Raw genomic sequence first — 16,291 nt, 5'->3', positions numbered from 1 at the left:
CTGCTGACCCCTGCAGAGAGGGCTAAGAAACTCTTTCTGCTGCAAAAGCATGGGCAAGATCTCTTGAAACACTAATAAAGAATGCTACTAAACATACTCCTATACAGGCAGAGTCCCACTTTCAAAAAACTTTCTTCTCACACCTGACACCAGTGTTACAAACATGAATTGCTTCAGCCTTGAGAAAATACCATGTTGTGTTGAGAACACAAAACAGACCTTTTTTCCCCCAAGTGAAAGCATATGCTACTTACTGCAATGTTACATAAAAATTCCAAGTATTGGCTTTCAGTCTAGCCCCTAAAACTGATTTGTAACACTTCAAAGAGATTGAAAAGACCTAGGCCCATCTGAAACTCTAAGGAGACTGATCACAACTAAATTAAAAAGCTAGTTTCAACTCCAATAATACAAAATCAGAGAGACTGCAAAACCTGGAGTAATTTCAGAAAGTAACTGTTATCTAATTTTAAATGATTGATGTTTAAATGCAGTGATAGAAGCAGCACTCTTAGCCTTCACCTACAGTTAAGACTGTTAAGGCTTATCAAGGCTGTGTGTGGTGAGCTGGTCTAGTGGATATGGTTTTGCTTCACTTTTGCTAGAGTCCCAAAGAACTGCACAGACTCTACCATCAAACACTGAAAGGGTAACAGCTAAAAAAAACCCAAAACTCAAACTAAAAACAAAGGAGCTTTCCTGGTAACATTTAGGAAAGCTGGAAATTCTAACATATCCCTTGCTTTTTTCCTATTATTTTGAAGGGTCTCCAGCGACAAGAGATTTGGCTACCTCCAGTACGGCAGCCTCTCAGAGTTCAAAAATGAAATCCCTGTAGTTGCATGTAATAAATAGTAACTGCCAATGCAAATCCAAAACGCTTACAGGCTTCTTCAAAAATTATTTTTTCAGGACATAGATTTAACAGAACATTTTTAAATCATGAATAACAAAAAATGACAAGACCTTAAACACAGTCAAACAAAGTCATCACAGTGGATTTGCAAGTCTTTCTTTTTCCGAGTTATTTCGGAACATTTTTGGGCAACAGCGCTGGAAATGCTTTAAACCTTTGCATGCCAATAAATCAAGCAGACCTGATCTGTCTAATGCAGATGCAATGAAAAAAGTATTGCAATGCTTAAATAAAAAGCACATCCATCTGAAAACAGTCTTCTGGAGATAATGATATTGTAGCTAATTTCCACAGGTTACATGATGCCACCTCTTTGCCCCTTCTGCAGATTGGCTACACGTTATGAGACACTGACAGGCAGCAATATATTTCCTGAAAAGAGAGTATTTAAGCATGAAGCACGTGCTATTGAAAGTTGAGAGTTAATTTAAACAGAAAGTGCTGGGTAGGGATAATGACACTTTGCCAATCTTATGGACTTTTTGTCTTCAAGGGCCTTCACAAGATCTCAGAACTATATCCAGAACTCACTCTTCAAGCTTTATACACCCAGAGGGATTTGAAAAAGGTTCCCAAAAGCATGCACTGATTTAATGTGCTACACCACATGGCACTGACCCAAACATTTGAGGAAATATGACTGATACATTTTATTATCTCAGTTTGGTAAAACTATCCATTTTTAGTAGTATTCATTTTCATAGTCTGTTCATTTTATAACACTGTTATGTCACAATGGCATAACCAACTCAACTTCTTTAGGTGACTGTTATCAACAGAACCACCTTCTCTCCGAGTAAAACCAGTCTTTTTCTTATACAGCTACATTGAAATTAATGTCTGTTAAAAATAAAGTTTTAAGACAAAATAAAAATATCCCATTAAGTCACCACTACAGATCCCAAATTGTTTTAGGCTTTAAGCAGAAGTTTTTCTTTCTTCCTTCAAGCTCAGCAGGTGGTTGGATTGCCACTGAGGTTAATTCCAATCAAAACAGATGATGAATTTATCTTGCTACTACAGTGCAAGCTCGCTGCAAATACCATCTGTAGTGTAAAACAGGATAAACACCAAAGCAAACCAAGAGACAAATTACTTTGCCTGTCACACGCTGCTGTAGCATCCAGTGTACAGATGTAAAAAACCCTCTCAACAATCATTTTTCCCTTGTTAGAAAGCGCAACCTCTGAATATTACTGCTATGAGTACTTGGCCGTCTTGCTATGCAGAGTGGCATACACAGTTACTACTCCAATGTAGATTAATGTTCCCACAAGTTATTCAGAAGCATAAAGTTACACTGTTAAGAGTAAATAAAAATAAGGCCAAAAGAGGCTGCTGTACTACCTTCATACTCAACTTAGTCCAAGCATTTTTACAGTCAACTACAGTCATTAGTGTATCAGATGTCCATCCTTGCTTTCAATTTCAGATTTCAAGATTCATTCACTCATTATGTTAAAAATCTTGCTGTCTGCCTAGTACAAAAATCAAATACTTGGTCCTAATTTAGTGCTCTTTCATATATTTCATCTATTCTTTAATGAGATTTGACTCCTCACTTGGAACATAGAACTACTGTACCTTTTCCACAGTCCTTCCTGCACACTGGCCTCTACTTCCTTCTTCCAACCATATTAGACCTTCAGTACCATCTTTAGCAGCCTCTGCTAACCTCCTTTCTCTCCTGTATTAAGGGCACCTTTTTTTTTTCATACACAGATTTAACTGTCTTGAACCTCAGTTCCGTGGGCTTCAAAGCATCCTCTCTTACAGTCACAACAAACTGGAATAAGCAGAGCCTTGCCTACGTTTGAGTGGATACCATGTGCAATCAAATACACATTTCAACACAAGATGAGGAATACCGAAGAACATCCTGTGCTGTACTAAATACAGAGCTGTTCTGCCCTTCTCTACCAGGTGATAGTGCTAGAGTTAAAAAAGTTTCCTTACTTCAGTAACAGACCACAGAAGGGGGGGAGTACACTGAGACAAGCCACAATTTGTATGTCAATTTCTTCACTGCACTGGGAACTCAAGTGGTACCACTTTAGTATGTTTCTTATGCATGTTTCTTAAAAGCTCTGCAAACATTTCAGTGTATTAACAGTGCAAAAATTCCTGCCTTCAAGATATCCTGGAATTATGCAGCTAATATTGTAAAAGAGACCCAAGATCATTTATTGCCTAACTGAAAATACTTCACATGCACACACACACTCTTAACTGACCTTGGAGGGATTGAATGGCATCCCTAAATACGAAGAGCCTCTGAATCCACAGCGATTCAAGTTTGATCCTGGAAAAGAAAGAAATAAAGACTCAACTACTTTGCTTTGCTGAAACACTCATTATAAACCATAATTCTCTAGCCACGATCAAGACCTGTTAGTTCAACACTATTCGCAGTATTACTAGAGTTTGCATGTGTCTTTTAGTATGTTCCCAACCTCAGTTTGTTATCACTCTGATCAATAAAAAAACCAAAACAAAGCCACAAGCAAACTTGATCCTGCTGTAATGGCAAAGCAACAGACTTTTTTGATTTGGTGAAAATATAGTATTCATACCAGCACAGAATTGTCTTCCATGCTTACAAGAAAAAGGAAACCAAAAAAAAAACCCACAAAAGGCAAAAAAAAGGACTGCTCCCCTGGAAAAGCGCCCAGAATTAACACACTTTTTCCCCTGCCTGGATTCCTGCCTGGTAATACCGTCTGTTCTCAAGCTGAATTGTTTTAAGATACTTTGCAACAGGTATAAGGACAAACAGTTTGCAGTTTTAAGCTAGCACCAATCTAACCCAATACTGTCAAATAGAATGATGTGAAAGGCAAATTTTTTTAACTGTAGCCGTATTTCTCTTACCCAAAACACAGGTACAAGAACACTGTAGCTATCAAATCTTTCTGTTAGTGATTCAGTATAATTTGTTTTAAATGTGTCACAATACCTGAGCCTGCAGCATACAGAAATACGCAGCACATGCTGTCTAGAGCTAGGTACAGGTTTGTAGGGCTCAAAGCTACTTCTGCACAGCAAAAAACTCAATTACTTTACTCCTCAGCCTCTAAAAGTAAAAGCCTAATGAGTGCCATAGTTCAACAGCACCTGGGTGTTCTTAAATTCTCTCCCCTCCTTTTTTTTCTTTTCAGCTCTTCAGCCTTTAATCTAAAAATCCTCATGGAAATTAGGGAACATTGCACCAGGCTAACCAAACAAGAATCGTCGTACAGCTGAAAGTCCTAAAAAACATCACTATGCAATGTGGTCTACCAGTTCGGGTCTCATTTATCAGCACATGAGCTTCTAATTTTAAATACATTCTGCATGTGTGCAACATTTAAACTACAAGCTTTTATTAGTCTAAGTACTTCAACATGGTTAAAGTATGCAACTTTTTCTACCAAAGAAGTCTTTGCATCTAATTTTCACGGAGTGAATCACCTGGAATTCTCCATTTCTTCTACCTTTCAATCAAAAGTACTTTTTAATGATTCTACAGGTGTAATGAAGGTCTTTTCAGCCTGCACTAAAAGCTGGTATGCTATAGTAACACCAGCAAAAACAGAAGGAGTATCTGTATTTGTAGACAAAAAAAATGCATAACTGTTGTATTTTATTATAATCTAAATCTTCCCAGCAGAGAACACTTATCTGTCAGCTCCTGGAGTCAAAGACTTGCATTTCATGTTGGAACAGGTTCTGGGAAGCACAATAAACATTAGTCTTAAGGACTAAGGTCCTGATGGACACTACCCAAAAAGCACTACAATTTGAAAAATGACACAATGTGAATTAATTACTAAGAGGAGAACTTTATTCCTGCTTCTTAAATACCAGATTTCCTAGGTGACACTGTGGAAAAATCACCATTCACTTGGCCTATTTTCAGTAAAAATGAATCTGTGTCTTAAGTGCTTAAGTAAACTACAAAATTCACTTTGAAATGGCACTAATATGGAAACCCTTCATCCAGAAAACAGTTGCTAGCCTACCAGAACACAGTTGTTCTAATCTGCTGCAATGGAAAACATGCTACTGTTAGGACAGCTCTGCAGCCAACCAGAACTCAGCTGCTAGTTACTAGACAGAAGGATTCATCCCAGAAAGGCTGATCCCCATTTATTGGCCTTTCAGACTGTAGCTTATCATTTATTATCAAGGTAGAAATGGCAGTATGAAACCCAAGTGCAGTGTGCTGTTAGTAGGTCACTTTGATTGGCTTTTTACTTGACAGCTGCTATGAAAAAGAGAGATGAAAAATAAAGTACATGAATGAAAACAGAATCTATTATTCCCTTCAGCAGTTCAATTTTCATGTAATATTTTAAAACTTTTCTTGTACTACTAAACTGCTACCAACTAAAAACCAGCATTGGTAATTTTAAAATGCTGGATTTTTAACTGTATCGCTATCGTTGATTTAAAATCTATTTTGATTCTTTATGTCAGTGACTTCTGATCTCCCATCCTAGACTTTACACACTGGTTCCTAGGAGATACAGAACACCACCATGGCTCTTCAATGACCTTATACTGCATAATCTTTAAAGGGAAACCGATCCCCTCTTCCTAACAAAAACAACTTTGTCATTAATGTGCATGCAATAGATGGGTCCTAGTCTTTCAGCGTCAGAAGTGAATTGCTAAATTTCTAGTTACAATTCTTGAATTAAAAAACAGAATGCTGAGCTGATAAAGGAAGTGTTAAAACAAGAAGTGAAAACAGCTCATTTCTAACCAGATGACTCCGGCACATTGACATCATGTCTAAAAATTTTTTTTAGCTTCCTATAAACAGTTCAAAACCAAATGAGAACGAAAGGGCAATTAGGGAAAAACTAGTGTCTTTCAGTTTATGCACATCACCTCACCTTCTGTGAAGCTGGTTTTACTATTTTATTGCAAAGTACTTGTACTTCTTATCTTACGTAACAGTTTAGTAGTGCTAATCAAACTCTTGCCTACTTTCCTGAACCACAACCAGCCTGTCAGAATTACAAATTAAACATACCCTAATTAGACGGATATGATCATAGTTTATGTCCCGTGTAGAACACTGCTGGCCTGACCAGTTCAGCTCCGGCACCGGCCGCTGAAGCACCAACTGTAACTGCAGCTATGAAATGGCACCACCTAGCGTCACTGTCAGAGTTAAGCATATCTAACCACTTCTGTGAGAGCTTGAGACAGAGCAAAAAGTAATAAACGTTTTATCAATCGCTGCATGACTACTGCAAGTTGAACAAAACACACGTGGAAAAAGCTTGCACATTTGATAAAGACCTAAAGAAAACTGATTCTTTTCCCAAACCAAACGACCCCACACTCACATAAAGAGTTGAGACTCTCCCGTGAAGAAAACCACATCACTTATGTGTGCACAGGCCAGAAAGTCCTTAAGACATGTAACAGAGCTTCAAGTGATGATCACAGTTGGCTTATCCTGGGAGCTCTTCTGAGACAGACAGGACATTTTTGTCACTTATCTTTATGATTCTGTCTTGCATGGGAAGATTGATAACTTTTACTGACACTTTTTCCCATTCAGGTTACCTATGCATTCCTCTGGTTCCAAGGCTTTTCTCATTTTGCTAAGTACAAAAGCAAGCTTACATACCTCATTAAAATTGTAATATATTAAAAAAAATAATAACAGCTTTAACATAGGCTGACACAGTCAGTACATCCAGATAAAAGTAAACACAAACAATTCTTACTGAACTACGGCTAAAAATAACTATTCTTATAAATCAAAGCACTAGAATGTCATAAAATGCAAAGTTGCATTCTCTAAAATGGAAGTCCATTATAGATCCAGATAAATACTTCAAATGTAACCATTAAAGAAGGTTATGTTGGAGGAAAATTCGTATTCCTGCTCAAGACGCTCGATTAGAAAGCTTACACAAAAGTTATCTCAAAAACAGACAATGACATTTTATCCATTTTTTTCAGTACTGACACACAAGTAAAGAAGAAAGAATCATTACTACGAATCTAAATTTAGACTTTGACAAAGGAGGCTTTAGGTCCCTGATGTAGTGTAATGGTTTTCAGCCTGCTATGCATGGGTCCTGGGGGTTCAGACTCACAAAAGAAATATGTCTCAGTTCTTTTGGTTCCATTTCTCAGTACAGCAAAGCTACTAAAGCATTGAGCTGTCAAAAAGCACAATCTTCTTCCCTCTCCCTTACTGGGCTGGAACTAGCACTCCCAGCTAGCACAGTTCATCAATGCAACAAAGCTAACCTTCTCTTAGATAAATAAATGCATGCTTTTCTGCCACTTCAGCAAGCTAGACCAGCTCTGAAACAGGGTCAAAAAAGTGCCATTGCTGCTGTGGGGCAGGATGGTGGATGAATATGGCCAAGGAATGAATGTTCCTCCACTATCTGTAATTAGATTACTTGAGTACAAAGCTCTGGATTCACTCTCTTCCAAAAGTGCCTAACTGGTTTTAAATGTGACCTGCAAGAAACTAGGATACATCTTTCTCACATTGTTAAGATGTGCACTTTAAGGTAGTTAAAATAAATTTGAAATTCTGTCTAGGAGCTGCTTTATGAGAGAAAAAACAGTAAAGCTCTGACATGACAAGAATCTTAAGAACAAGCAGTTGAAACAGTGTCTTTTGTCAACCCTTTTCCAATTTCACTAACACTTTGAAAAGTATTATCTTAGTCTAAATACATGTAATTTCTGATAAAGCTTGTAAAAGAGCACCACCCTCCTCAAAATAAAAAAAGAAAAAAGTGGGGTTTTTTCCCCCCAAGATTTCAGTTTCTTTCTATAAGGAAACATAGCGAGGTCTTTCTGCAGTGAACATACAAACAAAACAAAAACACATATTCGCCATGCACCTAAGCAAAGCATTTACTGAAAGTGAAGGAAAAGTAACATTGGCCAAAATCTATGGAACGTAAAGCCAAACTATTTTGCAAGAGTTACATAAGACAGAAGCCCTTCAAATAAGCGGAAGACAGCAATGAGACCAAGCATCCAGGTAAGGATGTTAGGTTTCTGTGTGAAGGTCAGCTCGCATGTGTGACATGCCATTCCCTCTGACTCAATACCAGTTCTAATTAAGTCTCTAAAACACTTTAGCTGAAATTACAGTACCCAAAGAACATTATTTGTTTGAATCACAGTTACAATGAACCCATAGAACAGTAGAGTCTATTCTGACAGACCTTAATCTTTCCTTGCTTTAGTGCATTTCAGTTAGGCTCACAGAGTATATATTCGCTTTCTTACTCAGTGAGATCAAGATCTCACCACTTTGCATTCACGAGCTTTAGTTTCACATAAAAATTTCAAAGGTTACAAACCTATGAATTGAAGCTTCCATTAGCCATCAGACATTATCGCATACAGTAAATACAAACATGTTACCTAACACTATCACAGAATATTGTGAGACTCTAAACCACCAAATTCTGAATTTTCCACTGGGTTCTGTAATACTCTGCTGTGAGGGGTTGACCCTGACCAGCAGCCACGCAGTCACCCAGCCATCCATTCACTTCACCCTCCTGCGGGACGGCAAGAAAACAGAGAGAAGGGGAGACGACTCGTAGATTGAGACAGAGACAGTTTGACAGGTGAAGCAAAAGCTGTGGGCACTAGCAAAGCAAAAGAGGAATTCATTCACTGCTTCCCATTAGACAGGCAGGTGTTTAACCACTTCCCAGGAAGCAGGGCCCTAGCACGAGTAAGGGTTACTCAGGAAGACAAATGCCTCAACTGCAAATACCACCCCCTTTCTCCTCCTTTCCCGGAACTTTTACTGCTGAACATGATGTCAGATGGTATGGAGTAACCCCTGGGTCAGCTGTCTTGGCTGTTTCCCCTGACTATATCTGCTGGAGGGAGAAGGGAGTGCAGAGGGAGAAAAAAAGACAGCCTTACTACTGTGCAGGCACTGCTCAACAGTAGCTAAAACACTGGTGTGCTGCCAACACTGTATTAGTCATAAACCCAAAACACAGCAGCATATGGGCTACTACGGAAAAAATTAATTTTACTCCAGCCAGTAAACCTACTATAATAATTATTGATAAAAATAAAGTAGTATCAAGTTTGCAGAGCATCAACTGTTCTGCCTCCCATCCACTAGGAAAATAACCGTAAGGCTGCAGTAGTTCTGAAAAGAGTTTGAATTTGCCATCTTAATAGAGTGCTTTAAGTAAAAATCAACTGAAGTGCTATGGATATGGAACCTTTGGAGGGACAAACATGAAGAGCAGATAAATTAATTCTTCTGATAAGAATTACAGCAATTATCTTTTTGCTCATTTCAGGAATTCAACCAGTGACGCCTCTCTAGGAGGCTCTTAACAATGGGACTAGTCCAAACATGGGTGAGGTAGAATTGCACGGCCCCTCCCGCCCCCGGCCCCACCCCAGGAATTACTGCATACTATCAAGACAAACAAATGCCTATTCTAATCTCTCTTCTTGCAAACTTCACTGTTCATTCAGAATACACTCCTGAAGACTGGGATGAAGATCAGAAAGCGAGCAACTCCCCAAAACAACGCATACATCCTGGAAATTTTTTTTTTTATGCTAAAGGACAGGAACCTTCTCATAATTAAAACCGTTGCGGAAACAATTATGTGATCCAAACCCCTAATTTTCAATAATCAATCCTGAAATACAACACATGAAAAGCCAAACCTATTAGATCTAATGCCTGGGGTCGATCTAATGGTCTGTAAGTCTCCAGAATAAGAAAAGGGATCTTTTTATTACTGTAAAAATCAAGCATTGGCACTCTTGACATCTATATGCTTACTTCATAAAAATGCTTTTATTTCATAAAACTGCTTTTAGGGAAGAGTCCTAATTTGTAGAGTATAATTAGACTAGATATTGTAAGGAAACACACAATTTTATTTCTACAGTCATCCAACGTGCAAAGTAGATGTTCATGATTTTACAGACAGCACCTGGAATTACCGTTTCTCTAGAAGCCAGCCTGGAGCTATCCCCACATCAGCACTTGACGTGCCAGCACCTCCTGTCATACAGCAGCAGTGCTTCGCCCACATCTCCCTCCCTTCTACCCCTTCTACTGCTATTAGCCATTCACCTGTGCTGCCACAGAAAACATTGCCAGTACCAAGTAGCCCACAGAAAGAGCACCTCTATGGCTTTGGACAAGTCACCAGGAAAAGGACACTTCCTGTGTGCTCCCTCTCCAGCTTGGATCTGCTATGCACCTTCCAGTCTGAGGACAGCTGGGATGCAGCAATAGCATTACTCTCTCTAAAAACCTTATGCAAATTTAACATTCATAGATCTAAGGAACAGATTTTTCATTTTAAAGCAGGAACTGTGTTTATCCTTTTTGCTTCTTAACCTTACATCTCCCATTTTCCAAAAGCTGTTCTAAATAACCACACCTGTGCTCAGAGCTCCTGGCACAGCTACAATTAGTGGAAGTCAATTTAATCACTATTAGACTTCTAATACTTACATAATGTATGCTTTTTTAAAAAAACAGGTGAAACAGTCCTCTGATGCTTAAAGGTGCAACTTCATCATACTACTTTATACTGTCTTATCTTCAAATTAATTTCATAGTTTCACCTTATATACATAAGAAAGTTAAACTAATTGCTTATTCTAGGTTTATTACTTTAGAGGGATCTATTTCTAGAATTTGCTCGACATCACTATCTGAAATTATCAGGACAGCCCTTTCAAGAAGATCAACCTTGTACTTTATAAAAACCAAGAGCCATCCACTATTCCCCAGATGGAAAGCAAAAGTAAAGACGTTAACATCAATAAAAAAAAAAAACTAAAAACTCACTCACTGTCTTCTGTGGGAAGGACCTGCAGGGAATAAATCCATTCTATTATATCATCTTTGTTCACCACATCTAAGGAATCCAACATATCCAGACCAGAGAGTGCGAAAAATGCAATTGTCAACCTAAAAGAAAAAGATAAGACTTACACTTCCCACCATAAATATCATGGGGAAATTAACAAACGGTTACAGAAACAGAAACATCTATGAATTCCCAGCCTTTGACAGTGGTGCAACACATAGAGCCTAGCTCAGAAAGCATGAAATTTATCTACTGGACAAAATTATGTTCTTTGTACTGTAAACATTTCTCTCAACAAGGCTTTTCATATAAGCCACTCCTCCTTTTATATAGTAATAATATGCCATTTCAGACATTAACCTAAGGGCCTGCTTACCTGAAAAAAACACTACAAAGTAAACTAGGTTATTAACATATAGAGCACTAGTTCTCTTTGATGAATTCTTACAGAACAGTAAGAGCAAGGTAACCCTGAACTACAGTAAGCTGCCTCTCATTGTGTCCCAAATCCAGTTTCAAATGCTTAGAAGTTAGATGTCAAACAGCAAGGCTTCCTTTGTAACCAATCAACGCATAAATAGGATGAATTACCACCTAGAGGTTCTTATATCTTGTCCTTTGGTATAACGGAGCCTAGATGACTAACTTATTTAAACATCTGAAATTAAGCACGTCAAATCTAAGTATCCAATACAGGAGTGGAGTACCTAGCATGCTGAACATCCTTCTTGCCCACAGCTCGTTTCCTTCCATGAACACGTGCTACCATACCTGTTAATGAACACCTTCTTTGAGGGTTTTGTCTTTACCTCAAATCATTGCAGTCACCCAGCTTACAGCATGGCCCCTAAAACAGTTGTATTACTTGCCAGACAGATCACCAAAGCAAGAGCACTGAGTTAGGAACTTCAGATAGCTTGCTGTGAGAGAAAATGTTCATGTAATGGTACCTTGGAAGTTCTGACTCAGATTAAAATTAGATGGATGTATATTTTGCCACCCACACTTGCACCTGCCTATCCTTCTTCTAGAAATTTTTGCTCTCCTTTCACCAGATAAAATGATGAATTGTGAAACAGTTGCTACGCAGGCAGAAACTACAGTTCAGCATGCTAAGGAAAACCAAAAGTTAATACTAGCTTTCCTTAGGAGTCTAAGTTATAATTTGGAGTTACCTCACAAGTTGGTGAGCCACCTTGCCCATCAGAAGCAGGCACCTCTGAAGATAAGGAGACCAATGCGGACAGAAGCCTCTACAGCCACTTAATTTCTGCATGTGGTTCTGCATCAGAACCGCAAACAGTAAGACCAAGGAAAAAATGGTGGTGTGAGTCAACCCAAAACACACCTCCAAAAGAATTCTTCTAATTAAAACACAGCAGTCAAATGACAAGGCAGCAGACACTGATCTCAATACAATGGCACAAGCTCAAAGGGTGACATTCCTACCAATGGTCTAACCGGCTGCTATAGTCATCATGTGTCCATTCACAAGCAGAATTTAAGCCAACAATTTCTGCTTCAAAACTGTCATCATCCAGGATTACATGGCACAAGTGGTGGCCAGAACTCAGCTGAATAATGGTGGCTTGTTCAGCTGAGGTTACTTGATTTTAGGCTTTTACCTTTATGCTCAGTTTTTGCATTGCTTTTCATACCACTCTTACAAACACAAGGTTTTAATCCATAATCTGCTTTGATACTGAACACTAACACTCCCTCTTCAAAAAATTGCTCCATGCAACACTAAGGTCCTTGCAAAAACAAAAAAACAAATGAACAACAAAAAAAATCAAACATGGAATAGCATACAGCATCATTACTGCAAGTACTTATGGCAGAAAAAGTATAAACTTACTCTGCAATCACTGGATTCTAAAATATGTCTCTAATATTATTATTACAAATAAAGTTTTTGAGTATAGAAAGCCAAAAAAAGTACATTGTACACAAAGGTATTTCTACGTGGAACAAGAGTATCTTTTAAGCCATATGATGACTGAAAAATTGTCTGAATTAACAGTTCAAGGCTTACATCAACTTTTGTCATTGATCATATCTGTGTAACGCAAAATCTGACTCTGGATAATAACCCACTATTTCAAGCAAAACCACTACTTTTGTAAGAAAACAAGGAATTTACTGTTAGCTATGGTGAATTATTTAATTGAAACCTTGCATATATTTTCCAATTTTCAGAAACACTATGTTTGACAACCTTTTATTGAAACTACTTAAAGACGTTTTCATGCTACATTACCTAGATCAGCTACTTCCAATGAGGCACAAACAACATGCCAATTTCAGCACGAGAAACTGCAGCAAACTAGGTCCAAAATCACAAGGCTGTAAATATAAGACTGACAATAAACCTCATTTATACTTAAAAATACATTTATCAGATAAACAAATGTAAAAAGTGGTTTTACATATAGTTAGGTTTCAGTTTACTTATTCAGAGTTGATTCTCTGTGTTAATAATACCAGCATGACTAAGGAACAGCCCGTACCCCGGGTTGAAATTCACATATAATGGGCAAGAACATCTGGCACCACTGGACATAGACAGGTCCTGATAGAGCCACCTAGATATTGCATCCTTACTCCATACGCTATCCTGCCTCACAGAAAATTAAGAGAGACATGTTCCAAGACTAACAAGGACAACTCGTAGCAGTACCTTAGCTGACACATACCACGAAGCGTAAAAACTTTACATACAGCGACTTCCAGAGAGGGTAGCCCTTTGTAAGGCAACCCCCAAGTTTGGCATCACTTTCGCTGTATTATTTCTTCATGCCTTCTACCACTTTAGTTACTGCCTGTGTATCAATTCAGGAAGTCAAGCATCAAAACTTGTTATTTGTTAACTGACCAACTGAAAGCTTGCAAAACACGTATCATTCGTCTTAAGTTACCCTCCCAGACAAACAAGTAACAACATTTCTGATGACAGATTCAGGGCTCTTCATCTTCAGGCATGGACAAAGGCTACAGTTTCTCAGCAGAATACAGAAAGCATTTGAAGTGGCTGATTTGAGAAACTGAATAAGCGTGCTACAAAGAGCACCACAAAGTACCACAATCGGAAAGACTTCAGAGACTAGGAGAGTTGTGTTCTGCAAAACCTCACAGAACTGATGGTCAGTATGTATGAAACACTATCATTCAGATTACTTAACAACTACTGTTGCTGACACTGCATGCAATAACTACAGACAAAAATAATTACAAAGGCTTGAGCAGGAGGTTGGCAAGTTGAGTAAAGAACATGGAATCAAATTTATCATTGCACCTACCTCCTTATAGCTTGACAAACTGCAGCTTAAGTTTGAATGGACTAGTACCGTGTGGAAAATTTCATCCTCCACCACCCTGCCTGGTGTTAACAAATGCAGGTGTTTCTGCTGCAGTGCAGTGAACCAAAACCAACTCAATGACAAATTATTTCTTTCTTTTTTTTTAACACATCTCTCTCTAATTTAGTTGAGTTTCCCCACCTAATTCACCATGGAACTATAAAAATGCAGGAATAAGGGAAGTAAGAATAAAAGGGTAAGTGCATTTCTTTCTGCAGCAGTATCAGCTCAGGAGGCTTCCTGAACTCAGTGATCTTGAACTCATCAAAAAGCCAAACTAAGTACCCTCAAGGTTAAACAGGGGATGATGCATTCACAGCTCAATCCCCTGCTTAGATTTTGTTAAGATACGCATGCACATCTGCAGAACACTGATGTAAAAATCAGTACAAGAGAACTGAAAAAAACTCTGGCTGAGTAAAAACTTGGTAACTTCAAAAAATGCAGGAATTTAGATTACTGCAATTTTCATTCTAATTGAAGGTTTAGACTGTGCTTATTAGCCATAAATTACAGCATTCTGGAATAGTTTCAAGTTGACAGTTCCAATTTTCAGAAAAGAGTGTTTTTTCAGTGCTGCACAGCCACTACGTACAATACACTGGGCCCTGGATATTTAATGTATTGTGGCTACTATGACACACATCAAATTTAAGCTCAGACAGCTCAATAATTTCTCAAGAGTTCTCAAAACAATTAGCGTTATTATTAGCATTACTCAGTAAGGCTGCGGAAGACCCTAGGTAAAGCGAAGCCTCTTTCAGCTCAGCAGCAAACTGCACAGCTTGGTAACATACGTGACAGAACAGAAATATCTAGGTTGTCAATGGCCTCTGGAGATCACTGGTCCCACCCTCTGCAGAACCCAGGGCCCTAGATGAGATGACCTAGGACTCTGACAAGCCAAGTCTTCAAGGGAGACTCCACCACTTCATTGGGCAACCGATTCATCATTAACTGCTCTAAGGGTAAAGAACACTATTCCTACATCCAGAAAATTTTTGCTGAAGCAACTCATTGCCATAGCCTCCTGCCCCATTACCATGGTTCCTTGTGAAGAGTGCATGTCTATCTTTCTCTGCAACTAGTCTCTCTGTAATTGAAGACTATGATCAGATCCTTGTTCCTCCAGGCTGAGTAAATCCCATTTCTTTAGCCTTTCCATGTATGTCAGTGTGTCTAAGGTGTTATGATTCTAATACCTCTGCATGTTATTGTAACTTTAATGCTTAGAAAGAGTTAAGAGTAGAGCATGCATAGACTTCCTCTTGCTGTCATTTAAAATAACTGACAAAGTACACTGAAACATTGGCTAATTCTTAATGAATAAATGATTTACATCTCAAATCAAAATTTCTAGCTTTCCTTTTGAATATGAAGTTATGTGTTATTCCACACACAGCTTGGCACTATCTATACTAGTTCTTACACATTTTTGCCAAGGGCTTGTACTCACAACTGAAATAAAGCTTGATTTAGCAGGAAGACTTTATCAAAACCAGTAAGTATTTGTCATAGCATGACTTGCAGGAGATTACAAAGTGAAAAGCATCTGATGATTTTATTGGTTGAGGAAGATACCAAACCCTCTACAGGTCTCCAAGTTTTTAAATAAGTGCAGTTTGACAATCAAATTATTGATATTTCTGTGCCTCAAATGTAACTGACTACCTTACGTGAAAACTTTAAGAATCTGAAATAAATGCATTCTGAAGCCATTACAGGGACAAGTGTCCCCCTAATCCAAAGCAAGAAACATAGTTTACTAGCATTTTAACTCTTATACGAGCAAATGAAGATTTAAGTTATTTCTGTTACATGAACAAGAGTGTTCTGCATGCTGATTTCGAGCTACAAAAGGCTTAAGTAACTTTAAAATCGGCTTCCAGAGTGGATTAAAAGAGTGAAGCACACGGCTGAAAATAAATTAAAAGCATCAACAAGTCTTCCCTCGCGGATATCGGGGAGTTTAAGTGAGCACAGACAAAACCCTATATCAACTCCCATTTTTTGGTGGGCAGATTTAGATGGACCACGTTCCTTTCGGTCACCGCGGCGCCCGGTCGCTCAGGCGGCCGGCACGTTGCTGCACCCTGCCCACAGCCGCGGGAGGCCAGCCCGGGCGGGCAGCTCTCCAGGAAGGATTTCCCGTCAACGCGACCGCC

The 16,291-nt window shown here is 38.6% G+C and overlaps 1 protein-coding gene across 1 annotated transcript in view; it reads right to left on the bottom strand.

The window, feature by feature from the left end:
• The window catches only part of LOC104165964 (geranylgeranyl transferase type-1 subunit beta-like), a gene marked incomplete at its 3' end in the record, with an annotated part of 20,731 nt that extends 9,195 nt beyond the window's left edge, over positions 1 to 11,536 (bottom strand). The window contains exons 1-3 of the mRNA XM_009705747.1: positions 11,475 to 11,536; positions 10,750 to 10,868; positions 3,151 to 3,218 (exon numbers count right to left, since the gene is read on the bottom strand). Coding sequence (XP_009704049.1) covers positions 3,151 to 3,218; positions 10,750 to 10,868; positions 11,475 to 11,536 — 249 coding nt within the window. The remainder of the gene's footprint in view (positions 1 to 3,150; positions 3,219 to 10,749; positions 10,869 to 11,474) is intronic.
• Positions 11,537 to 16,291: the final 4,755 nt, after the last annotated feature.

Source organism: Cariama cristata, unplaced genomic scaffold (genome assembly GCF_000690535.1).
Source record: "Cariama cristata isolate BGI_N322 unplaced genomic scaffold, ASM69053v1 scaffold20088, whole genome shotgun sequence".
NCBI classification, from domain to species: domain Eukaryota; kingdom Metazoa; phylum Chordata; class Aves; order Cariamiformes; family Cariamidae; genus Cariama; species Cariama cristata.
This window is presented reverse-complemented; position numbering and strand designations above follow the sequence as displayed.